The sequence below is a fragment of the Pituophis catenifer genome, unplaced genomic scaffold (genome assembly GCF_029215685.1).
Source record: "Pituophis catenifer annectens isolate HBS135680 unplaced genomic scaffold, rPitCat1.0.hap2 SCAF_4, whole genome shotgun sequence".
NCBI lineage: Eukaryota > Metazoa > Chordata > Lepidosauria > Squamata > Colubridae > Pituophis > Pituophis catenifer.
In genome coordinates this window covers 56,520,135-56,546,138 of record NW_027256884.1, presented here as the reverse complement: position 1 = coordinate 56,546,138, position 26,004 = coordinate 56,520,135, and the positions used below count along the sequence as shown (strand labels likewise).

The 26,004-nt window shown below is 40.1% G+C and overlaps 1 protein-coding gene across 3 annotated transcripts in view; it reads right to left on the bottom strand.

The window, feature by feature from the left end:
- The window catches only part of PDK3 (pyruvate dehydrogenase kinase 3), an 83,640-nt gene that overhangs the window by 48,354 nt on the left and 9,282 nt on the right, over positions 1–26,004 (bottom strand). For all 3 annotated transcript variants that reach the window (XR_011600416.1, XR_011600417.1, XM_070944103.1), the window contains exons 2-4: positions 16,541–16,682; positions 11,337–11,408; positions 8,287–8,471 (exon numbers count right to left, since the gene is read on the bottom strand). Coding sequence is in view for 1 of the 3 variants with exons in the window: in XM_070944103.1 (XP_070800204.1) it covers positions 8,287–8,471; positions 11,337–11,408; positions 16,541–16,682 (399 nt within the window). In the remaining 2 variants the exon portion in view is untranslated. The remainder of the gene's footprint in view (positions 1–8,286; positions 8,472–11,336; positions 11,409–16,540; positions 16,683–26,004) is intronic.

Here is a 26,004-nt window from a genome sequence, read left to right as displayed (position 1 = left end):
GAGAATTGTGGGAAATAATTGCAAATTGTATTGTAGTTTTATTTGAATTAAGAACTATGTTTCAATGTTAAATTGCTATATTTTTGGGATCTAAATTTGGTGAAGTAATAAGGAAATAAAGATTTAATGAACATTATACGAAGTAATAATAAATGTGGGGAAGTTTTCGAAAGGGAAATAAGATTTGAAATATAAACATGTGTGACCTGTATTGTTAATTGTGAGGATTTAGGCTAAGAATTGTGAAATGTACTATGAGGTATTAATTGAATTAAGATTTAAGGGGGGGGGGTAAATAGAAGGGTAACTGTTTTGATTAAGTAAATTTGAGTAATTTTTTTAAAGATGGTATTAGTTGAGATAGGTAATAATAATAATAATAATAATAATAATAATAATAATAATAATAATAATAATAATAATAATAATAATAATAATAATTTTATTTCTATACCGCCCTTCTCCCGAAGGACTCAGGGCGGTGTACAGCCAATTTAAAAACACAAGACACAACAATAATTAAAAATTAAAATAATTAAATAGATTTGGCCGATTTAAAACCCCAAAAATTAAAATACCCCAATTTAAAATTATTATATTGCCTGGCGGAACAACAGGGTCTTCAGTGCGCAGCGGAACACCCGGAGGTCGGAGATCTTACGTATTTCCGGGGGCAGTTCATTCCACAGGGTTGGGGCTCCCACAGAGAAGGCCCTCCCCCTGGGTGTTGCCAGCCGACATAACTTGGCTGATGGCACCCTGAGGAGACCCTCTCTGTGGGAACGGACTGGTCGGTGGGAGGCTATTGGTGGCAGAAGACGGTCTCGAAGGTACCCGGGTCCTGTGCCATGGAGCGCTTTAAAGGTGGTAACCAATACCTTGAATCGCACCCGGAAGACCACTGGGAGCCAGTGCAGCTCGCGCAGGAGGGGTGTCACGCGGGCACAACGAGGTGCGCCCATAACCACCCGCGCAGCCTCATTCTGGACCAGCTGGAGCCTCCGAGTGCTCTTCAAGGGGAGCCCCATGTAGATAGCATTACAATAGTCCAGCCGGGAGGTGACAAGGGCATGAGTGACCGTGCACAAGGCGTCCCGGTCCAGAAAGGGCTGCAACTGGCGGATCAGGTGAACCTGATAAAAGGCCCCCCTGGCCACGGCCGTCATATGCCCTTCTAAAGACAGTCGTGCGTCCAGGACACCCAGATTGCGAGCCCTCTCTGTGGGGGGCAAAGATTCACCCCCAATAGTCAGCAATGGCACCTGCTGACTATATCGGGACGCCGGTAGCCACAGCCACTCGGTCTTGGAAGGGTTGAGTCTGAGCCTGTTCCTCCCCATCCAGACCCGCACGGCCTCCAGGCAGCGAGACATCACATCAAGGGCATCGTTGGGGTGGTCTGGGGTGGAGATGTACAGCTGAGTATCATCAGCGTACAGGTGACACTTCACCCCAAAACCACGGATGATCTCACCCAGCGGCTTCACATAAATGTTGAACAGAAGAGGCGAGAGGACCGACCCTTGTGGCACTCCCCATGCGAGATGCCTCGAGGTCGACCTCTGCCCCCCTGCCAACACGAACTGCGAGCGGCCGGAGAGGAAGGAAGAGAACCACTGCAAAACGATGCCCCCTACTCCTAACCCCTTCAACCGCTGCAGCATGATACCATGGTCGATGGTATCAAAAGCCGCTGAGAGATCTAATAGGACTAGGACAGAGGAGCAACCCCTGTCCCGGGCCCTCCAGAGATCATCCACCAACGCGACCAATGCCGTTTCTGTGCTGTGCCCCTGCCTGAAGCCCGACTGGTACGGGTCTAGATAGATAACTTCATCCAGGTGCCTGGGCAGTTGTCGTGCCACCACACTCTCAACAACCTTCGCCACAAAACGAAGGTTGGAGACCGGACGATAGTTAACTAATTCAGCCGGGTCCAGGGAAGGCTTCTTGAGGAGGGGCCTCACCACCGCCTCTTTCAAGGCGGCGGGAAAGGCACCCTCACTCAGAGAAGCAGTTATAATCCCCTGGAGCCAGCCTCGTGTAACTTCCCGGGAGGCCAGTATCAAACAGGAGGGACACGGGTCCAATAAACATGTGGCGGCACTAATCCTACCCAGAACCCTGTCCACATCCTCGGGAGCCACAGGATCAAACTCCTCCCAGATAATATTCTCAAGACCTACCCTCGTCTCCTCCCCCGGACTCACCCAGTCGGAGTCCAAGCCTTCCCGAATCCGAGCGACTTTATCATGCAGGAATTGCACAAAATCCTCAGCTCGACCCTGCAAGGGATCCTCCCGCACTCCCCCCCGAAGAAGGGAGTGGGTCACCCTAAACAGGGCGGCTGGGCGGTTCTCTGCAGATGCGATAAGAGCGGAAAAATGGTTAGATTTTGCCGCTTTTATCGCCACTAGGTAGGTCTTGATATAAGACCTCACCTGTGTCCGGTCAGAATGACTAGTCCTCCAAATGCTCTCTAGGCATCTTTTCCGACGCTTCATCTCTCTCAGCTCCTCAGAGAACCAAGGAGCCAATTGAGATCGGCATCGGGTCAGAGGCCGCAAAGGCACGACACGATCCAAAGCTCTGGCGGCCGCACTCTCCCAGGCGGTCACCAGCTCTTCAGTCGAGTCGTGTGTCAGAGTCTCAGGAAATGGCCCAAGCTCCGTCAGGAACCTTTCAGGATCCATCAGGCGCCTGGGATGGAACCATTTAGTCGGTTCCGTCTCCCTGCGGCAGGGGGAAGCGGTAGGAAAGTCCAAGTGAAGGAGCGAATGATCTGTCCATGACAAGGGTTTAATGTCTAAGTCCCCTCTACCAAGATCATTCAACAACTGACCAGAGATGAAAATCAAGTCCAGAGTGTGTCCTCCTATGTGAGTGGGGCCTTGAACTAACTGGGTCAGGTCCATGGCCGTCATGGAAGCCATGAACTCCCGAGCCACCTCTGAAGTCTCACCCGCGGATGGAAGGTTGAAATCCCCCATGACAACAAGTCTGGGGGTATCCACCGCCACCCCGGTGATGACATCGAGTAGCTCGGGTAGGGTCGCTGCCACGTGGCAGGGAGCCAGGTACGCAGTCAGCAAACCCATCTGCACCCCACGGCCCCACTTCACAAAGAGGGACTCACATCCGGCTATCTGAGGAACAGTGGTCTCCCTCGGACAAAGACTCTCCCTAATAATCACCGCCACTCCCCCACCCCTCCCCTGGGCCCTTGGCTGATGAAATGCACGAAAACCTGGTGGGCACATTTCAACGAGGGGGACCCCCCCCCCTTGGCCCAACCAGGTCTCCGTAATACCTGCCAGGTCTGCACCCCCCTCCAATATAAGATCACAGATGAGGGGGGCTTTATTGACAACCGACCTGGCATTACATAACATCAGCCGTGGACCCTGGGCCTGAGACTGCACAACCCAGGCCACGAGGCGCGCATTGGGGACCGGAGTGCGCAATTGCTCGTAAACAGTGTATGCGCACCCCCGGCACATGATATGGTCCCCTGCGCCCGTCATACCTGCCCCTCCCACTCATTATTTCAATTATATTGCCCTTCTTGTTATCCCCCTGCTCCCCGGATAAATTTTCTTTCCTGACCCCTCTGCTGCAGCCAATCAGCCTGTCACCCCGCTCAGTAGCAGGTAGGTGATTTAAGATTAAAAAATAAATGTTATGGCAAAATAGAATATATAAAATCTTGTTAAAGATGATAAAAAATTGTATAAATTGATTACCGGATCAGGGCTCTGTGCCAAAAAGATGTAATTTGTGTGTTGAGAAAAATAAAAATAAAGTTTTTGCAAAAAAAAAAAAAATGCCTACCCAGGGCGCAACATGCGAGCGTGGTACCGTGTGGCCACTGAGGTAGAGATCGATGTGATGGAGTTCCATGAGCACAATGGGCAGGAGAGTGGTCCCATCGTCCTGCAGAGAAACAAGCAGATCCTAGAGGGGGTGTGTTCCTCCAGCTAGAGGAGAGAAACCTCGCCAAAACCTTGGGGGCTGTTTCGCTGTGGGAAGGAGGCACATCGAATTGCTGTCTCGCACTGCAACCGGCTCCAAACCAACCAAAGAAAAAGACTTCACCAAAATCAATTAAGAAAACTTGTGCAGGGCAACAAGTCGTAGAGTTCTCCCCTCCGTCAAGCAAGGGAGAGAGAACCCACAACCCCTGCCAAGACAGGACTAGTCTTCTACAAGAACAACAGCGAAGGTGGAGATTTCTGTATCCTCAGGTATAAATTCCTTACGGCCCATTGGGGCTCAGGGTGCAGCAGATGACTGGTCAGCCTCCAAGTAGTAAAGAAGCTAGAGACGAGACTAAGAAAGTTAAAGAAGCCTAGAGCATTTTCCCAGCTAGACAGTTCAATAACAGACAGGGTGCCAGCAATCTGCTTAACCAAGCCTGTGAAGCTGAAAGCTGGGACCCACATGGAGATTATTCTGGGACCCACATGGAGATTGTGGCCCCTGGGATGACAGAGAACATGGTCCTAGGCCTGGCATGATGGAAAAAAATGGAGCCCATTTCTTGATTGGGATAGAGACAAGGGGCAGAAGGAAAGGAAAGTGTCCAACTGGCAAGAATTAGTGAAAGTGTTAAGAAGCTGCCATGTATCTGCAGTTATGTAAGCGAAGGCAGAAATCGCCAATAAACTAGAGGGGGAAGATAGCTCAGAGCCATTGATTCCAAAAGAACACTGCAATCTGGCTGAAGTTGTTAGTGAAGAGTCCGACACACTACCACCTCACTGCCCCACAGACTGTGCAATTGAGATCATACCTGGGGCCAATTTGCCAAAGCTATATTTGATAATACCCAGGGAGATGGAGCAGCTCTGTACCTTCATAGACACAAATTTAGCCAGGGTTTTCATTTGGCTGACCAAGGCAAGGATGGTGGCCCCTTTGCTTTTTAAAGAGAAGGAAGATGGGTCCCTTAGGCTGTAAATCGATTACAGAGGGCTAAATGGTATATACATGGAAAATATATACCCCCTTCCACTGATGGACATCCTGGGGCACCTTACAAAGGGGAGGATCCTGACTAAGCTGGACTTGAGGGAAGTGTACTATCGGGTAAGAATTAAGGAAGGAGATGAGGGGAAAGTGGCATTTAACTGTCCCTGGGCTGCTACCCAGGGAGTGGATAAGTACTTGGAAAGCCATCTGGCCCATAGTGTTTGTAAAGCATTCAAGAGAGGTGCAGAAAGGCAGGCTGTCAAGAAGAGAGCACCTCAGAATGAGTTTAGAATAGGGGATGAAGTGTACCTGTCCACAAAATTCCTATAGTTGGGGCAGCCCCGCAAGAAGTGGATTGTCAATATGATGACAGTGCAATAGAAATTGCCAAAAACCCTCAGGTGCATTCACCCAGTGTTTCACTGTAGTTTAAGCCTTTCTGTAGTTCACCGAGGCCAACCGTTAAACTGCCTCCACCCACACCCGCCCATATGGATTGACAGAGAAAAACATTTCGATGTCAAGGAGATCCTTGACTCTTAGTGCTACAAGGGGAAGTTGCAGTACCTAGTCTTATGGAAGGGGTTTCACTTGGCAGAGGCAGAATGGGTGACAACGATGAATGGCCATGTCCGCTCATTCAGAGGTTCCACACTAGGTATCCAGACCAACCCCGGTAGGTAAGCCTGTGCAGAGGTAACATGGTGTAATAATATGTGTGTGTTTGTTTCCTTGTAGAATTAATCTTCCTTCTGGAGGGACAACATATAATGGTTGACTTGCTACGCAGCTTTGCTTGCAAACAAACAACTGTTAACAGGAGGGGGGAGGGAACACATTGGAATGTAAGGAAGATTTGGAAGGAAAATGAGGAATGCAAGTAAGCCAGCTGAAAGCCTGAGACAGACGTAACACTATAAGGTCATTCAGTTGGAACAGTCTGAGGCAGTCAGATTGTTCCCAAAACAAAGTGAATGCAAATGATTAGTGGACAATGGACAAAGGTCCAGGTACAAAGGAAAAGTTTACCTATGCTGTTTTCGTGGGAAAATTAGAACTGGCTTTTGTACTTCTGTAACCACATGGAATTTTCAGTAAAGTTATACTATTGGTAAAAAAATATCTCAGAAGTTTCTTTTACTGTCTAACCTAGTGGGATGGTTTATATCAATTTTAAATCTGTGGTTGGATGTCATTATGCTGGTTTCGATTTGTTATATTTATTTTTTAAAATGTAACTTTAATTGTGCACTGCAATGAGTCCTTGAGAAATATGACACTATAGAAATACAGTTAAATAATATCCTTCAGTTTATTTCATCAGTCTTGGTAATTTAAATATTAGCTGCTTCTTGAGAAGCGTATCCAAATATACTGCACTTATATTAAATCAAATTTGCAAACTTTATGCAATGGAATGATATGTAGTGTACATTCTTTACATATGTATACAAAGAAAAAACATCCTGAAAATAACTGAGCAAGAAACACATTTTTCTGTAACTTACTTATAGCTGTTGAATAAGTTTAAAATATGCCATCATCGAAGCAATCCTGACCAAGTGGATAATTAGTGCAGAATAATTTTAATACTAATTTCAAAATTAAATATGTGAAATAGCACCGTGTTAGATGAATCATAATATTTTTACTCCAGTTTTAAAAATGGTTCCACTGGTATGTTTTTAAACTGGACTAGGGGGAAAAAACTAGCACAATCACAATGACAAATAATGCAAATCTTTAACTGATAAATAGTATGCAATTCAAATGAGCCTTGCTTAAGATTTTTTTTAAAAAAATAAGCCTCCTGAGCACTGAGCCTTGGCAATTACTGTGACTTGGAGACACCATACATGACAATGCTTTCTGCCTAATATACAAGCTGAAGCAACTATTCCTTGCCAAACAAGCAAGGACATTGATTATACACCCCTTTTTTGAGTTTTCCTGGCAACAGGTCCTGAAATCAATATACCTTTGACAATTTTTCTATATACTGTCTATTGCTCAGGTATTTTCCAAGGTTATTTTCTAGACTCCTCACCAGTTTCATTTCTCCTGAGAAGTTGGGAGGGGAAAAAAATCTGGAAAAGCTGTTGGGATGTTTCCAATTAATTTTGACTAATATGCTTTTCTTTTTCTGCCAAATAAAATCCAAAATACCCTCCCACTCCCAATGATTTTTTGTCCATTAAACATTAATATTTTTTCATCTCTAATGATAAATTGTGCAGGACTGCGGTAAGCTTAGGAAAAAGACACAAATTGAATAAATAATTCCAAATGCTAATTACTTTGTTAGCCTGTATTAAACGACGTCAGGGTAGGATAGTTTGTAGCATGTTGAACTAGAATGGGGGAGATCCAGGTCTAAATGCCCAATTGTTTATTATACTCTATATATGACTGGACTACTGTAATGCTCTCTACATGGGGCTCCCCTTGAAGAGCACCCGGAGGCTCCAACTGGTCCAGAATGCGGCCGCGTGGGTGATTGTGGGGGCGATGTGGCGCTCCCATGTAACACCTATCCTGCGTGAGCTGCACTGGCTTCCGGTGGTCTTCTGGGTGCGATTCAAGGTGTTGGTTAACATCTTTAGAGCGCTCCATGGCTTAGGACCTGGATACCTATGAGACCGCCTTCTGCTACCAATAACCTCCCATCAGCCAGTATGCTCCCACAGAGAGGGTCTCCTCTGGGTGCCGTCGGTCAGGCAATGTCGACTGGCGACCCCCAGGGGGAGAGCCTTCTCTGTGGGGGCACCTGCCCTCTGGAACGAATTGCCCCTGGAGATTCGGAGGATCCCGGACCTACGCACCTTCCGCCGTGCCCTCAAGACTCTTTTGTTCCAACAAGCTGGGCTGGCCTAATTCTAATTCTTTTCAACTTTTAATCTTTAATTTTTAATTCTTGAGGTTTAAAAAATGAGTTTTTAATTAGTTACGGGCCATATTGTTTAATATATATTTTAAATTGTTATTAAATTTTCTGTTTGTATGTTCTTATTCTGGCTATACACCGCCCTGAGTCCTTCGGGAGAAGGGCGGTATATAAATTCAAATAAATAAATAAATATATTCTTTAGCCAATTATCCCCTCTCTAGTGCTAAACTATTTCACAAATTTCAAATGAGAACAGAGAGGAGGAAAGGCAACTATATACAGTGAAATGAAATTTTGAATAACAAAGATATAAATAATGTATGTTAAAATCACATTCTTTAAAAATATGTTTTCACTACAGGCATATATCCTTTTTTTGCTGTAAAAGACCAATTTATTTTTTTACAATTAAATAAAGAGATACTTACTGTGCTGATTAATAAGCATGCGAAATGAGATTCGATTGGTATAGAATCTATCTAAAAAATATTGAATATTACTGCTCACAAAAGGATCAAATCCATACTTTTCTTTGTATTCAATAACTCCTTGGGCCATGGTAGGAACAACATCATTGTGTCGATTCCTGACTTTAATTAAAATATCTAAAAAGCTGCAGAGAAAAAAAATAGAAACAAAAGTATTACAGTTACTGTTATTTTCACATTTTAGATACCGGTAGCAGCTTCAAAACATTCATTCATAATTCAGTTTGTTGAAAGAAAAGTTTGAACAAAGTTGTCCGGTATGTTAATGAAAACTTCTATTGTGCAATAGTTATAGAATTAAAAATGATATTCTTGTTGCACTTTAGTTCTAAAATAAAAATAATATACCATATATGTCCTAAAGGTGCTTTTTTCAGGAAGCAACTGGACTTTGTTTTTGTTTTTTTTGAAGACATTCACTTGTCATGCAAGAAGCTTCTTCAGCTCTGACTGGATAGTGGGGAATGGAAGGATTTATATTCCTTGCAGACAGCTGGTCATTTGCATTCTTTTAGAGTCCACAGACTTTTAGCTGTGCACTTTGGGATGAATAGTATGAACAGATTTTCCAAAAAAAATTACAGATTACAGGAATTATTTGCACTTCAGTTTGAAATGCAGACAACAGAGACTCATCCCCAACAGCCTGTGCCTACAGGGAAGGGACACAGGGCAGAAAACATCCTGTAGCCAAGAAGGTTCCACACCCATTTGTACTATTCAGGTGACTCTGAGGACACAGATAAACCTTCAAGTGGCGTTAATGACTCTATAAAAGAATGCAAATGACCAGCTGTCTGCAAGGAATATAAATCCTTCCATTCACCACCATCTAGTCAGCACTTTTTTGCATGAGAAGCGAAACTCTTCAAAGAAAAAACAAGAAAGTCCAGTTGCCTCCAACAAAAAGCACCTTTGGGACAACCCTGACTTGGATGACTGAGAATCTCCATAGATATACCATATACCATATTTTTCATTCCATAAGATGCATCGGACAATAAGACGCACCTAGGTTTCGAGAAGGAAATGAAGAAAAAAAATATGAATCTGGAGCACCATCTCAGTGTACATATGGCATGCCGAATCTGGAGTAGCAGTGTAGTAAGGGCAGGAGGCGGAGCCTGAGAGGACCAGAGATAGGTGTCCTCTCATGTGCCAGCTCTGCCTATTGACTCCTGCACTCCGGTGGGGTTCAGCACTGTAAAAGGACTCAGCCGCCATAACCCGGTTGCGATATTTGCTCCATAATACGCACAGATATTTCCACCCACTTTTGGGGGGAAAGAAGTGCGCCTTATGGAGCAAAAAATACAGTAGTTTGCATAACGATTTTGAGATAGCTGTTAGGCAATTATTGAGTATTTTCAGAGTTGCACATTATTAATATCCGATTTATTTTAGTAACTAGTTCAAACTAATTTTGAATTTTGAAAATTTGAATCATTGTGAATAATGTCTACAAATTGTAGCTAGAAACTAACAATGTTTCAGGCAATTTTAAAAAAAGAAATGTAGAAGAAAAACTATGAAAAAGGAAAAAATGATCAGAGTTACCAGTTACCAGATCAGATCTACATTTTCACTAAATGAAGCTGGATAGGTTCATTGTTGGAAACATGATGGCTTCAGAATAATAGACAAATGATTACATTATCTACTTATATTGCATGAAAAAAATGACAATTTCAATATACAGATACATAATCCTGGGTAATTATTAGCTGTTACTGGTATAATTCATAAATACATAGTCAAGAGTACAAAGATGGCTTTCTATGAGCATTCTGATTAGTATTAGTAACTTTGTTTTCTCAAATTATCTTAACATCATAGGAACAGTAAATGTTAATAACATACAACATAGTATTGGACCCAGCAGCCATTATTCATGAAACTCTAAGTTTTCTTTTTTAAAAAAAACACACCTAAAGCTGACTTTAAATTTCACTTCTCCTATCAGAAATTTCTTTTTGCCTGGAGGAGTGAAGAAATGCAAATATAACCTTTTCTATCCAGTAATAAAATCGAATCAATTTTCCTTGCAGGTACTTTTCTAGTATATATTTCTGATTGCAAGAGAATATTGCTTTCTTCATCTAATCAGTGCAGCTTAAGTAAGGTTGAAAATTCTCATGCAGTTTTCAAATGATTTATTACTCTAAGAATAACAACCATAAAATCTGAACAGTAATACTAAATCCCAAAATTTTATATTGACCAAGGAGTATTTAAACTACTCACTTGGCGTGCTGATTGGAAAAGCACCCCTTCTTGAAAATTACTTAATGCTTAAAGACTTAGTTAGATTAGAACCTGCTGATTCTATGAGGATTTGACAATGTCAAAAGAAGTTCAATTTTCTACTTTGATGCTTCAAATTAAGAAAATAGAAGTATACAGAAAACATGGATTTAAAAGTTTTTTTTTCTAAAAAACAGAGATATGCCAAATAGGAATATGATAAATGGCAATAAAACTGTATCACCTGATTTTTATAACATACTTTTAAAGCCAAAGTATGGAAAACCCACTCTTAGTAGACTTCACATAATATTTTTCACAAAGACATTTGGCTAGCAGCAGTTTGTGTTCTATGCTCTTTGAATTAAACTTATCCAAACTATTTAATGCTATGCCCCATTGAAAGCGTTAGCTCAAGAAGGAAAAGCAAATAGTTTCAAGATATTCTTATATTTATTTGTTCAATTTTTATTTATTAAACTCAATCTAGTTCTTATATCTTTCTGAGGTAATTTCACATGAAACTGCAATATTGATTTCTCCACTTTAAACAAGATCAAGCTCCAAATTAGAAACACACCAGTATTGCATAATTTGTTCTAATATAATAATTAAAAATTATTACAATTAAAAAATTAATTAATTCAAAAATATTAATTGAAGTATTGCAAGCTTTCTGAACTACAAGACTAAACTCGGCAAGTCCAACATACTAATTTCATGTTTAAACACCTTTCTTTACTTACTTATCTAAAACATGTGGATCTTCAGGACTTTTATTTTCATACTCTAAAAGCTCAAGAAAGCTCTGCATATACCTGAAACATACAAGAATAACATATTTGTTATTTGCATATTTAATTTGTGGACACCAACCTGGAGGGAAATTGCTAACACTCTAGCAGGTAGACTCAAGATTTAGAAGAATCTTGATGGACTTGAAAACTGGATTCTATCCAACAAGATGCAGTTCAGTAGTGAGAATGGTCCTGCACTTAGGAAAGAAAATTCAGATGCACAGGTATAGAATAGGTGGTACCTGGGTCAACATTAGAGGGATTTAGGTGTCCTAGTGCAGGTGTCCCCAGGCATCCCCAGGCTGTGGCTTATTCACCAGCCGTCACATGTTGAGCTGCGCACGCATGTGCCCCGGCCCACCAATCGCGTGGCGCAGTTCCCCTCTCTCTCCTGCCAGGCCGCCAAGCCACAACCACCATTTAAATATTAGTCAACATACTATAAAGCAACAAATCTGAAATGGATTAGAGAATGGGTGAACTTGGAAAATCAAAGACTATTAAAATTAGAAGGACATGATTTGTTGATGGGATGGCACGCCTTCTTATGGAACACCGGGAACAAAACATATAAATATTTCAGTAATCATATACTAAGAGACTCATTAATCTGTACATGGCGAGAAATTAAAAACAAACATTATATAAAAGTTCCTGGATGGTTATCCACAATGGAGGCGATAATACACCCCAACACACTAGCAATACAAAAAATGATAAGATATAAGGAAATATTGGAACCCCAGGGAATATTAAAAACCCAAGAAGAACTTAGAGAACAAGGAATACTGATAGATTAGTGGCCCTATTTACAGATAAAAATAAGATACAAAAAGGATCAAGAGGAAGGAGGAATTGAACTAAAACCGAATCGATTAGATAAACTTAGAAGCCAAGGAAGAAAAATTAATTTCAAAAATTTATAAATAGTTATTGGAATTCGACCTAGTAGAGGAAATAGTAAAAGGAAAAATGATAGCATGGGTAAGAAACATTGGACATAACATACAATTGGAGGACTGGGAAAACGTATGGGAAACTATATCATGACAAAATCAGCAGTTTATAGAGAGAATCAGTATAAAATGTGGTATAGATGGTATCTGGCCCCTTCGAGACTAGCGAAGATGTATCCGAATTTAAAACCAACTTGCTGGAAATGCAAACAGGCACAGGGCACTTTTTTTCATGTCTGGTGGCTTTGCCCAAAAATTAGGAAATACTGGGAAAAAATAAAAACTTGGCTAACAGAAATAACAGCAGAGGAAATAGAGTTGAAACCAGAAATTTTTCTATTAGGTATGATCAAAGAAAACCATAGGAAAGAAACAAAATATTTAATATTACATATAATTACGGCAGCCAGATTGGCACTAGCGCAATATTGGAAAACGGATCAATTGCCAACGGATCAACTAATAATCCAAAAAATTTACAATTGTGCGGAAATAGATAAATTAACATTTGAATTAAAAGACAAGGCAGACTCAAAATATTACACGGTATGGAATAGATGGTACGATTGGATAATGCAAAAGAAAGGAGAGTAAATGTAAAATCCTGTAAGACAATAAAATTAATAAACATGCACCCTCAATAAGATAAAGGACGTGATAAAATGACAAGTCACTTTCTACATTTCTTTTTCTTTCTTTTTCTTTTCTTTCGTTTTCTTTTTCATCTTTAGTTGTGAGTAAGTAAGGTTGTGTGGATTAATATAAATGTATTTTGTATGTACTCATTATGACATTTTATCTTTTTTATGTTTAATAAAGTTTGTTTTAAAATAAAATAAAATAAAATAAAAATTAGTCAGCAGTATGATGCAGCTGTCAAAAAGCCAATGCAGTGTTAGGCTGCATCAACAGAGGGTTAGCATCAAGATCACAAGAAGTGATAGTAGTGCTATATACTGCACTACTAAAGCCACACTTGGCATACTACATTCGGTTCTGACTGCCACAATACAAAAGATGTTGAAATACTAGAAAAAGTGAAGTGAAGGTGAAGTGAAGTGAAGCGCGGGAGGACCCCTTGGAGGGTAGAGCCGAGGATTTTGTTCAATATCTGTATGACAAAATCACTCAGATTCGGGAAGATCTGGACTCTGACTGGGTAGTTCCAGGGGGGTTGACTGAGGCAGGTCTTGAGAATGTTATCTGGGATGAGTTTGATCCTGTGACCCCTGACGACGTGGACAGGATTCTGGGTGGACTGAACGTGACCACATGTTTATTGGACCCATGCCCCTCCTGGTTAGTGCTGGCTTCCTGGGAGGTGACGCGAGGCTGGCTCCAGGGGATTATAAATGCTTCGTTGGGTGAGGGTGATTTCCCTGCCGCCTTGAAAGAGGCGGTGGTGAGGCCTCTCCTCAAGAAGCCTTCCCTGGACCCGGCAGTGTTGGCTAACTATCGTCCGGTCTCCAACCTTCGCTTTGTTGCGAAGGTTGTTGAGAGTGTGGTTGCGCAACAGCTCCCCCAGTACCTGGATGAAACAACGTATCTGGATCCGTTCCAGTCGGGCTTCAGGCCTGGGTACAGCACGGAAACGGCATTGGTCGCGTTGGTTGATGATCTCTGGAGGGCTCGGGACAAGGGCTGCTCCTCTGTCCTGGTCCTATTAGACCTCTCAGCGGCTTTTTATACCGTCGACCATGGTATCATGCTGCACCGGTTGGAAGAGTTAGGGGTGGGGGGCACTGTATTACGGTGGTTCTCCTCCTTTCTCTCTGACCGGTTGCAGTCTGTGTTGGCAGGGGGCAGAGGTCGACCCCGAAGCCCCTCATATGTGGGGTGCCACAAGGGTCGGTCCTCTTGCCCCTTTTGTTCAACATTTATATAAAGCCGCTGGGCGAGATCATCCGTGGTTTCGGGGTGAAGTACCATCAGTACGCTGATGACACCCAGCTGTACATCTCCACCCCGGACCACCCCAACGATGCCCTTGAAGTGATGTTCTGGTGTCTGGAGGCCGTGCGGATCTGGATGGGGAGGAACAGGCTCACGCTCAATCCATCCAAGACCGAGTGGCTGTGGTTTCCGACGTCCCGATATAGTCAGTTGACGCCATCGCTGACTATTGGGGGCGAATCGCTAGTCCCCACAGAGAGGGCTCGCAACTTGGGTGTCCTCCTGGATTCACGGCTATCTTTAGAAGAGCATTTGACGGCCGTGACCAGGAGGATTTTTCATCAGGTTCGTCTGATTCGTCCCTTTCTGGATCAGGACTCCCTACACACAGTCACTCATGCCCTCGTCACTTCCCGCCTGGACTACTGCAACGCTCTCTACATGGGGCTCCCCTTGAGGAGCACCCGGAGGCTCCAACTGGCACAGAGTGTGGTCGCACGGGTGGTTATGGGAGCAACATGGCGTTCCCGTGTGACACCTCTCCTGCGCAAGCTGCACTGGCTCCCGGTGGTCTTCCAGTTGCGCTTCAAGGTTCTGGTTACCACCTTTAGAGCACTCCATGGCTTAGGACCTGGTTATTTGCAGGACCGCCTACTACCACAAGCAGCCTCCCACCGGCCGGTATGCTCTCATAGAGAGGGGCTCCTCCGGGTGCCGTCAGCTAAACAATGTCGACTGGCGGCCCCCAGGGGGAGGGCCTTCTCTGTGGGGGCACCCACTATCTGGAACGAGCTCCCCCCAGAGTTACGGAGGATCCCGGATCTACGCACTTTCCACCATGCTCTTAAGATTCTTCTATTCCAGCAAGCCGGCCTGGCCTAATTTTCTCCCCTGTTTTAAAATTCTTTTACAGCAAAATTTTAATTTGTTTTAAATTATTGGGATTTTTTTAATTGTCTTGGGCTAAATTATTTAATTTGGTTTTAGTTATTATCTTTTAACTTTTGTATTTATGTATTTTATTTTGTGCCTGTTCACCGCCCTGAGTCCTTCGGGAGTAGGGCGGTATATAAATCTAATAAAAGAAAGAAAAGAAAGAAAGAAGGTGATAAGGAGTCTGAAGGCTAAACTGCATGATGAGCAGTTAAGGAAACTAGGTATGTCTAGCGATGACACGATAGCTGTCTTTCAATACTTGAGGTGTTGTCACAGGGAGGACAGGACAAGAAGCAATAGGTGGAAGTTCATTAAAGACAGATCCAACCTGAAACTAACGAGAAATTTCCTGACAGTGAGAACAATCATTCAATTGAACAGCTTGTCTCCTGGAATTGTAATAGAAGTTTGACTAGAAGACCTCCAAGGCCCCTTCCAGCCCTATGATTTAATAAAATTATTTTGGGAAAAGAATAAAAAATTCAGCTTCCTCCAGAAGTTAGTAAAGCTGTAAATGTACATCCTAAGAATGGACAACTTTTTGATGAGAAAAGTAGTCAACATGGAGTAGGAGAAATGGAAGGTTCTGATAGATAGAACAATTTTTCAATGCAAATAAGGCATAACACAAGTATCCAGATTGGGGTGATCATAGCTGTCATCATTTTGCAGTATGAGAAACCAATATTTCCAATATCATTTGTATAATATTCTGTAAGAGAGAGAGCTATAACAAGAGTGTTATCAGATGATTTGAATGTTAATGCCCGTAATTATGAACAGGTTGTCAAGCATCCACATCACTCACACATGACATGTGATGTGTGTGTGTGCACATGCTTTGTGATGGTCGGAAGTGCTTTACAGGCCTTAAAGCATCCTTTCCAAGGCTATTAAGCTGGACAATTGTAAAGTTACCAGTCATTAAGCAAGGACTTATATAGGAAAATAATTTTTTAAAGAAAGGTCAACTTAACATAATATAAATTATCTTCAGTGGCAAAGAATACTATACTTATACTATAAAATTACATAATTAATACATCCATTCATCCATGTTGATACATATACACAAAATTATTCTAAATGTGTTATAGCGGATATAGCGGATTCTCTTTTTTGAGTTAGAAAATGAGAAAAACAGTAAAAACAAGGAATAGTTTCTACAAATAAGGCCAGGAAAAAAGGGAATTGAGCCCTAGAAAGAAAGAAGTAAAAATGCACATGGGAAGGTCTAGTCAAGGCAAGTACAGAACAGAGCAGAAACACAGCCACTGAATTAATTATAAGCAAATACAGTATGCTATAACTAATTTTTGTTGTGCAACTCATGTTTATTTGATTGCTCTTATTTTAATGAGCACTTACCAACTTTGTACTAGTTTAACAGAAGGCCTATTCAACAAGTTGTCAGGCAACAAATTTACTTCTCTCATTGTATTAGCAAGTCGCACAGGAAGCTCTTTTCTCAGGAACATGTATGATGTTTTCTCACATGCATTATCACGCCCTGAGGAAAGAAAAGAATTTTATTTTTTCATGTTCTTGAAACATTCTTTGATAATACAAATAAGATATTAAAATATGATTTATCAGGACTTTATGATTGTAAGTTTTCTTCTTGCGTTACTAAATATGATTTTAATCTGATTATAAGACGTCTATATCAAGCTTAACATCATTCATGGCTATGGCTGTTTTATTGCAGCTTCTTTTATTACAATTATGTCATTTTGTAAAGGATGAAGATCTGGAAAATATAATGAACTTCAGCGATTAAAATCTGATATGTAAAATATAAACATACATTGCAATTCCATCTGAATTATCAACTACAACAAAATCATCAGCTATAAGAATTTCTTACCATATGTCACATATCGTAACTATTAAAAGTTAAAGGTTTCACCTCTCCAGTCGTGCCCAACTCAAGAAGTGGGGTGCTCAGCTCTGATTCTCAGCCAAGGGAACCTGTGTTGCCCGACAATAGCAATAGTGCTTAGATTTATATATAGCTTCACAATGCTTTACAGCCCTCTCTAAGCTGTGTACAGAGTCAGCATATTGCCCCCAACAATCTGGGTCTTCATTTTACCAACCTCAGAAGGATTGAAGGCAGAGTCGACCTTGAGCTGGTGAGATTCGAACTGCTGACAGAATTAGCCTGTGGTTAGAATGCAGTATTGCAGGCTCTAGGATAAACCAATGGTTCTGGCTTGGAAAAGAGTGTGAGAAAAGAAAATCTGCTTTCTGAAAAAAGTAGTCTTAAAATCCTAAGGACACTTCAGAAAGTTAATTTCCTAAAATATTTCCATTGAAATTAATGATAATTAAGGGTTGTACTATGTGCCTCATCCACATGAAATTTAATGAGCTTTAACCTTATTATGACTTTAAAGTATAATCTTATGTACTCAGCTAAGAAGCTTAATAGAGCTTGTTCCCAGTCAAGTAGATATTGGATTGTAACACTATCTTCAAATTATCAAAAATCCCTTAAAATTTATTCACTGTTCCTATAAGGAAATTTAATCATGCTATACAGTATAAAGTCAGACGTTTAGATTTCAGATTAGAGACTATACCAACTTTCATTCCTCTCACCCACCTCTTTTAATAGCAGACACCACCATAGTAATATTGAAAAAAGCCATGTGAACTCAGACCTAAGTTTTACCTTAAAGAGCTTGTCAGTATTCCATTTGACGGAAAAGAAAGATTGCAAATGCATTAGTCAGTCACAAGGTACTGATTAACTTATGTTCTTGCAGTCCAGAAAATAATGTTAAAAGCATTGCTATGCATATAATAACTAAGATTTGCAATTTGAAAAATCCTTAAGTCTAGTGCAACTGGTACAATCAAGGTCACACTTTTTGAGGCAGTCCCATTATAATCAGTCCAACAGCACATCGTTCAGCATCTGTTCACAGAAAAATGTACAATGGCAGGATACAACCCAGTTAGTTATTTCTTATGTATACATTTTCCCTTGCTCTTTTAAGTTATGGCTAATAATGGCTTGTTATAATTTAGCAATGTTTTGTTTTAAATATGAACCTAAAATATTAATATATTTTTGTGCTTGTCCATAATTGAGGGTTTTTTCCTTTTAACTAGAAAAGCTTTCAATTAAAATTAAAATGTGATTTTAAAATACAGATCAGATTATTCCATGTAATTAGCTCAGAAAATATGCAGATCGTGAGTTCTAGAATTCTTCCTAATCACTTACCAACAATGGCTCCACTTCTTTTGCATAATAAAGTCACATGTTGTCTTTATGTGTGCATGTGCATTTCCTCCTCAAATATGAATCAGGGTCAGTACATACCGTATCTTTCGGGCTAGGTGGAGATGGCTATCCCCACCACCTGGAACAAGCTGAAAATGGGGAGCGCGGAGGCCAAAAACGGGACACACGGAGGCCAAAAATGGGGAGCGCGGAGGTGATGATAGGCAGCAGCTGTGATGGACGGTGATAGTGGCGATGGTGATCCCTGCAGCCTGGAACAGCTGATAGGAGGTATTCCGGCAGGCAGATCCAGTGGTGGGATTCTGCCGGTTCTAGGCAGTTCGGCCGAACCGTTTGTTAAATTGCTGGCTCGCCCCGCCCCCCGCACTACTATTTATTGCCAATAAATAGTGGTGGGTAAGGGGTGGGCGAGCCAGCAATTTAACAAACAGTTTGGTGTTTTTTTGTAGTTTTATTGGCCCACCGAGCTTCAGCATAGGCTAATTAGCCCATTGATTAGATCGGCCTCCCGACTCTCAGCTGATTTGCTCTCAGCTGTTTTGCACAGGGCTCTGCTGCTTGCTTGCAAAGAGTGCTGGAGCAGTTTTCCCCTAGCTATGCTGAAAAACAAAACTGAAACTAAAGCAGGCTGTTGGCTTTGCTGTTTGCTGCAACGTTGGAAAATTAGGCAGGCAGATTTCTTTTCTTTTTCCTCACCAAAAAAGGTAGATGCAAACAATGGGAAATTTAGGGAAAAAGAGATTTTAAAACACAAAAGAAAAAAGCTCTATTTAACTAGGGAATTGCAATAATTGAGATACTATTAATTGTATGTTGTGTTGAAAGCAAAAATGGTTAAATTGTGGTTTGGAGGAATATATGGGGGAAATTATTTGGTTTATTATTATTGGTAAATATAATTGATTTGTAAGAAATTGGATTGCATGGAAATAATTGGAATATTCATGTTCATATTGATTGATATACAAAAAAGATAGCTATATAACTAATTGATTTATATTAAAATGTTGAATTTATATTAAACAACTGTAATATTACATAATTAACCAATGTGAGGATGGATATAAAAATAGATGACAATGGGAAGGGGTATAATATAGAAGGGGAAAATTGAATTTAAGATTTAGAGATGAGGATGAATGGTAATATTGTTTTTTTTAAAAAAATAGATGAGGAATAAATATGGCAAAAATGAAATATAGAAATTGTAAATTTAATTGAAATGTCTGAACACTGTTTAAATTTGTGAACTGGCCAAATACTCTGTTCAAAGAAAATAAATTGTATGTTTGTATGTGTGTTTCTAATTATTGCTATTTATTCGTATTTGTTCTCTTTTCTTTAAAGTTTAACAATTCATTCTTTATCTTAATATCTTTATATTTGTTTGGGGTTGCCTTTCTTCCATTTCATCTTTTTTACTGTACAGCAATCTTTCTCTTCAAACCTACCACCTCTCTCTTTTCTTTCCTTATTACTTTCTTCCCCCCCCCCCCCGCTTCTTCTCCTCCCTACTTCTTCTTCCTTTCTCCTTCTCCTCCTGTCTTCCTCCCTCTCTTACCCTCACTCCTACTCTAATTTCCCTTCCCTTCCTTCCTCCCTTCTCTTCCTTCCCCCTCTCTCCTTCCTTCTTCCATCTCTCTTCTCCTTCCTTCAACCCTCTCTATTGCTGTATTCATTTTCAATTTTGTATTTTCCACTATGGAATCCCTGGTCTTTCTTTCATTTATCAAGTATATTTCTCAAATTTCCCCTCATCTTTTTATTAGCAGTATATTTCACCTTATTCCATTTTTTCTATTGAACCCAGTGTAATCATCTTTATCTTTTTTTTCATTTATTTCCTTTTCAATATTATCTCGTTTCTCTTGCCCTCTCATTCATCTTTTCTCTTTCTTTTGTTTTGCAAGCTAACCAATTCTCTGCTTATTTATTTCCCTTAAATGCCTCCCTTACTTTTTGAAACATCTCCCTTAGTGTCTCATATTCATCCTCCCAATTCTCCATATTTTCAATTTTAAAAGGCTAGGATTTTTAAACTTATTCTTTTCATTTACATATTTGGGGGGGATGCTTTTCAAGGAGCCACAAGGGGGGCTGAGAGCAGAGTCATTCTGACACTGTCTTTTAAAATTGCTTGGAAGACCCATTTTTTCCCTAACAATAATGGTTTGTATACTTTGGAATAAAACATATACCTGGAAAAAGTACTTGCAAAACTTGGACAGAAGGAAAAAAAGGCAGGACTGGACTCATTATCAGTAGCTAGTTAGTTCATTGTTATCAATGACTCCCACTGATTCTAAACTCATTTTAAGACTGGGATTGGTGACTACTGAAATTTAAGTATTCAACATTGGTCTCAGAAATCTTTGATTTGAACTATCAAATCTCTGATTTGAACTATCAAATCTTTGATTTGAACTTTGATTTTGAACTATGGCAAGAAAAATCATAAAATGGGGCAAAACTCACTTAACCATAATTTCTAGATATTTTAAGTGTAGAGAATTCAAGTGTTGAGAATGACCCATTATTTCGTCTCTTTTTCCGTACTAGGTACCACTATTTGATTTTTCATTTTATTCAAATAACAACAGAAAACCCAATACAGTTCAGTATGAATTGGCTTTCCAGTCCTTCCTTGATGCACTTTTTCACATTGGTTATCTAGTTTAAATGCCAAAGAAAAATCAGTTATATATTTTTCAGACCTTTGGAGGATCACACTGTCAATTGTTCACACTGCTCAAGCGAAACTAACAGGTGTGAATTAAGTTTTAGCTAAAAAATGGAGCTTTAATTCCAGAAGTCCATTCTTTAAACTTGGACTTCTGGAATTAAAAGGCTCTGATTTAAATGGTACGCCAGACAAAAGATGGAGAAGAGTATCTTGCTTTTAGACATGATAATAACTGTCTAGAAAGGTGAGTTATGAGCTATTTTTACGTCATCAGAAATTTAATTTATTACCTGTTAAAAATGCAAAGACAAGGAGTACAAGGAGCAAATAAAAGACCTTCATGTTGGGGTTGGTTCTGGACCAAATCTTACTTGTGGGAAGAAACCAGCTCTCAGCCCTCCTTGTGACTTCTTGAAAAGCATCCCCCCCCCTCACACTCCACCGCCTTAGGAGGCAGGGGAGGGCTGCAGGTTGATCCCAAAGGGATCATAATGGGGTGGCAGAAAGACAAGGGGTCCTGCAAACCATGTGTTGTCTCCTAGAAGACGCCAACCTCAGTATCCCATACTGGGGTGAAGCTATTAAATATGCAAATTACATTGTCAACCATACTTGTAGTGTAATAAATCAGACTCCTTTCTTCATGTTGTATGGGTACAAGCCCGATCTCAAAAACCTCCATATTTTTGGTTCATACGCTATGGTGAACTTCCCTTAGCTCAAAGAAGGAAAGGAGGTCCAGCAGCAAAGAGGATGAGATTTATGGGTATTGATAATTCAAAATGGAGCAAATTTATTGACTCCAAACATGTAATAGTGATTTCCCAATCCGCTAATTTTGAGGAAGATGCTGACTGGTCCAGGATTCATTCCAATGATCCTGGAGTTTATTTTCCTAGAGATGATGTTGCTGATGTCTCGCAGCCTGATGATCAAAATTCACAGGCAAATGTTCCATCCACTAGTTCTTCTCAACCTGATGTTCCACCTTCGCAAGCCGCCGATGCTGACGCTAGCGACCATGGTGAAGACGAGGACAAAACGGAAGAAGAATGGACGGCTGTTCCGAGGCGTTCCAAGAGGGCCACAAAGGGGATCCCTCCACAGCAATTTTCGTGGCAACTGATAAAAACACCCTTGCCTTTGATTTGTACTGTTACACTTCCTCCTGATAAGTTCACACAAATCAAACATCTTCCTGACTCAGAGCAAGAGAAGTGGTATGAGGCAATGCAGGCTGAAATGCACAGTCTAAAGAAACTTAAGGTGTTTATGCCTGCAAAACCTCCAGCAAACAAAAAGTCATTGGCACTCGATGGGTCTACAGAATCAAGAAGAAGCCAAATGGTAAGTCATTGTACAAGGCCAGACTTGTAGCTCAGGGTTTCACTCAACATTATCCTGAGGACTACACAAATACCTACTCACCGACAGTCCGGACTGAAAGTGTAAAAATTGCTTTAGCCACCGCAACTATTCTTGGTTTAGAAGCTTTCCAGTTTGATGTTGACATGGATTATCTACATGCTGACCTGGATGAGGAGATCTACGTGAGAGGTCCTCCAGGGTTTCGACAGCAAGAAGGGGATACCTGGTTTCTACACAAAAGTCTTTATGGTCTGAAACAGTCTGGTTTAATGTGGTACTTATGTCTTACTGACAAACTAAATTCAATGGGCTTTATTAAGTCCGAGACTGATGAATGCGTGTTTATAAAAAGATCTGATAATATGTATGAGATAGTTCTTGTTTATGTTGATGATATTATTTATATTGGTCCAAATAAGCAGATGAGTGAGACTTTTGCTAAAGCTTTGCAGAGATATTTCACATTGAAATTTTCAGGTCATGTTAGCACTTATTTAGGTGTTCAGATTGACAAAACACAGAAGGAGTTTAGTCTTTCACAAGAAGATAAAATTGAACAAATTTTGCATTATTGCAACATGAAAGATGCTAATACAGGACGCATACCTATGCAAACAGATTTTCACAACTTGACACATGAAACAAGTCCTGAGTTCGAGGATCAAACACTTTATCGTTCAGTTATTGGGTCACTGTTGTATATTAGTAGTTGGACTAGACCCGACATTGCACTTAGTGTTAATCTGTTGTCTGTTAATCTCTTGGACATGTGTTAAGAAATTATTGAAATACCTAAAACACACTAAACATGAGAGGTTATTGTTAGAACCGACACATACTGAACATGCAGAATTATATTGTTATGCAGATTCTGATTGGGCGAGTGATAAGAAAACACGTAAAAGTACTTCAGGTTATATGATGTTCTTAAATGGATATCCTGTTTACTGGCATGTGCGAAAACAGAATTCTGTTTCTTGTTCATCTACTGAGGCTGAATATACTTGTGTTTCAGATGCATGTAATTCTCTAACGTGGTTTGATGCTTTAGTCACAAATACCTGGACATACCCCAGCCGACCAATCACCGTGATGGAAGACAATGAATCTGTGGTTTATATTTCTGAATCACATTTCACGGGTTCTAAGTCCAGACACATTGACATCCGTTACGAAAATATAAAACAATTAGTAAAACAAGGTTTTGTAAAATTGCAGTATGTGCCTACACATGATCAGATTGCTGACATGCTCAACAAACCACTTCCAGCAGCTCAGCACGAGTATCTGCGTAAGAAGATGTGCCTTATTTGATGGCAGTACCTGATGTCTGCTCAACTGACAAAGAAGGGGTTGTCACTGCATTAAGTGTTTGCCAGCTGAGCTCCCATTCTAAGACTTACGGTACCCTGGCCAGGGAACTTATCTGTAGCTGAGATAAGGCTGGTCTTGTGAGACATTGGACTACTGCGCATGTCTACATTCTTTCTTTTCTTACTTCCTTTGTCCGTCTGTGTGATAACTGCCGGTAAGATGTAGTTAGCTAGTTTTGTACTTTTATAATAAAATGTTTCTTAGAATATATACTTCAAATTTTCTTTCTTTGAGAGTATACACCATGGAAAACAAGATCCATTCACCTCTAATTAATTACAGTTTCCCCAGGGGGGGAACGAAGCTGATTCACACTTTGACACTATTCTTCTAATTAGGCATGTCAGTCCTCTCATCACAAGGAGTCAAACTTTATAATTACAATGCTCTAGACTATTCTCTTCCATAAAATCTCAAGTTTTTCATATTGCAGGAAGAATTGTGCCAGAATACAGTGTTAAGAACCCCTTACAAATAAATTGATACAATACAAGATGCACACAAACCTATTAATAACTACCACTTTCTCAAGTCCAATTTAAATTGCTAGTTTAACTCTACAAAGTTGTTAATGGCTGATAACTTTTCAGAACTACCTCCCTGAACCAGAATTGATGCCCCCTGATGCAATGCCTCAGGAAAATTTGTTAGTAATTTTCAAATACTGTAAAATTGGGGAAACAAGAAGGAGATGCTTCTCCATTATGGCCCCCATGCCATAGTGTAGTCTTCCACTGAAAATCAGACTTGCCCTAAAGTACTGACATTCCGGAAGAAGCTAAAATAGTTAGTTCTCTTCCAGAGGACTTTTTAAAATTTAGTTAAGATAGCACTGTTGGAATTGATCACATAGTGTTCTGATACTTAATGTATTGATAAATGAATCTTTGCCTATTGGCATTAATTCTGACAGTGTATTCAGGAACTTGCCCACTCATTAATAAATATATCATGACAGAAATCAAAATAAACTAAACAAAAACTATTGGTATTCTATAGGAAATGCTTTAAGGTTCCAATCAGATGAACAATGAAAAGAAACACATCAAACAGACAAGGGAAGAATTATTATTGCTGTAACGTATTTATCAGTATTCAACCATGGAGGACATTTTGTGTGTTTTTTGTGAATGTTTGATATTTTGTTTTATATACCCTTTTTGTTTTGTTTTTATCTTTCTTTTGTAGTTTTTTCCTTTTTTGATTTGTATTTTAACTTTGAAAATAAAATAAAAACGTTTTATTAAAAAAAGAAACATATCAAACAGGTAAAGTACTTTAGATATTTAGATCTCTGTTTCTAATCTTCTACCTGTTGATCTATTCAAACAAGAATGCTTCTACTAAAAGTCCCCAAAGTATATCTTGCAATTGCTAAATCCACAGGTCGATTTGTTAATAATTATGTCCCTGCACCTTTAAAAGAATTGAAGTCAACAATCCAGGTTAGATATTAGTGGCACTCAGCTATTTATTTATAAGGAGTTAAAATCTTATTATGAGATCCATATTCAACTCTTAATGCTCTAATACAAGTAGAATTAAGAGTGATTTTCTCTTGAGTCCAATTAAAATTTTGCTGTTTTAAGATTTTAGCTGAAACAAGTGTACTGGAAAACTTCCTTAATCCAACTCACTTTGCTAGATAGGTTCTCTTCTACCTTAAGCAGAGTTACTGATTATTTGGCATACTTGTCAACACTAATTGTTTTGGAACTTAATAAAGCCATAACTGAACTAAAGCAGAAGATTTGGGTTTTAGATATCCAATGAGAGACAAAGAGCCTGTAATACAGTGGACTAAAGCACTGTTATTAACATCTGCTGCTTGCAATTACTGCAAGTTCAAATCTCACCAGGCTCAAGGTTGACTCAGCCTTCCATCCTTTCAAAGGTAGGTGAAATGAGGACCCAGATTGTGGGGGCAATAAGCTGACTTTGTATAAATATACAAAAGTATGAAGGCTATTGCTTAACGCATTGTAAGCTGCCCTGAGTCTCCGGAGAAGGGCAGCATATAAATTAAAGCAAAAAAAAAAAAAGTTCCTCTTTTATGACATGCTTGCACACATGCGTTCGTTAGACTATCCCTAGTTATTTCTTCAGCATTTTGTATGTTCTTCATAGGAGACCAATTAGCCTAGTATGAAT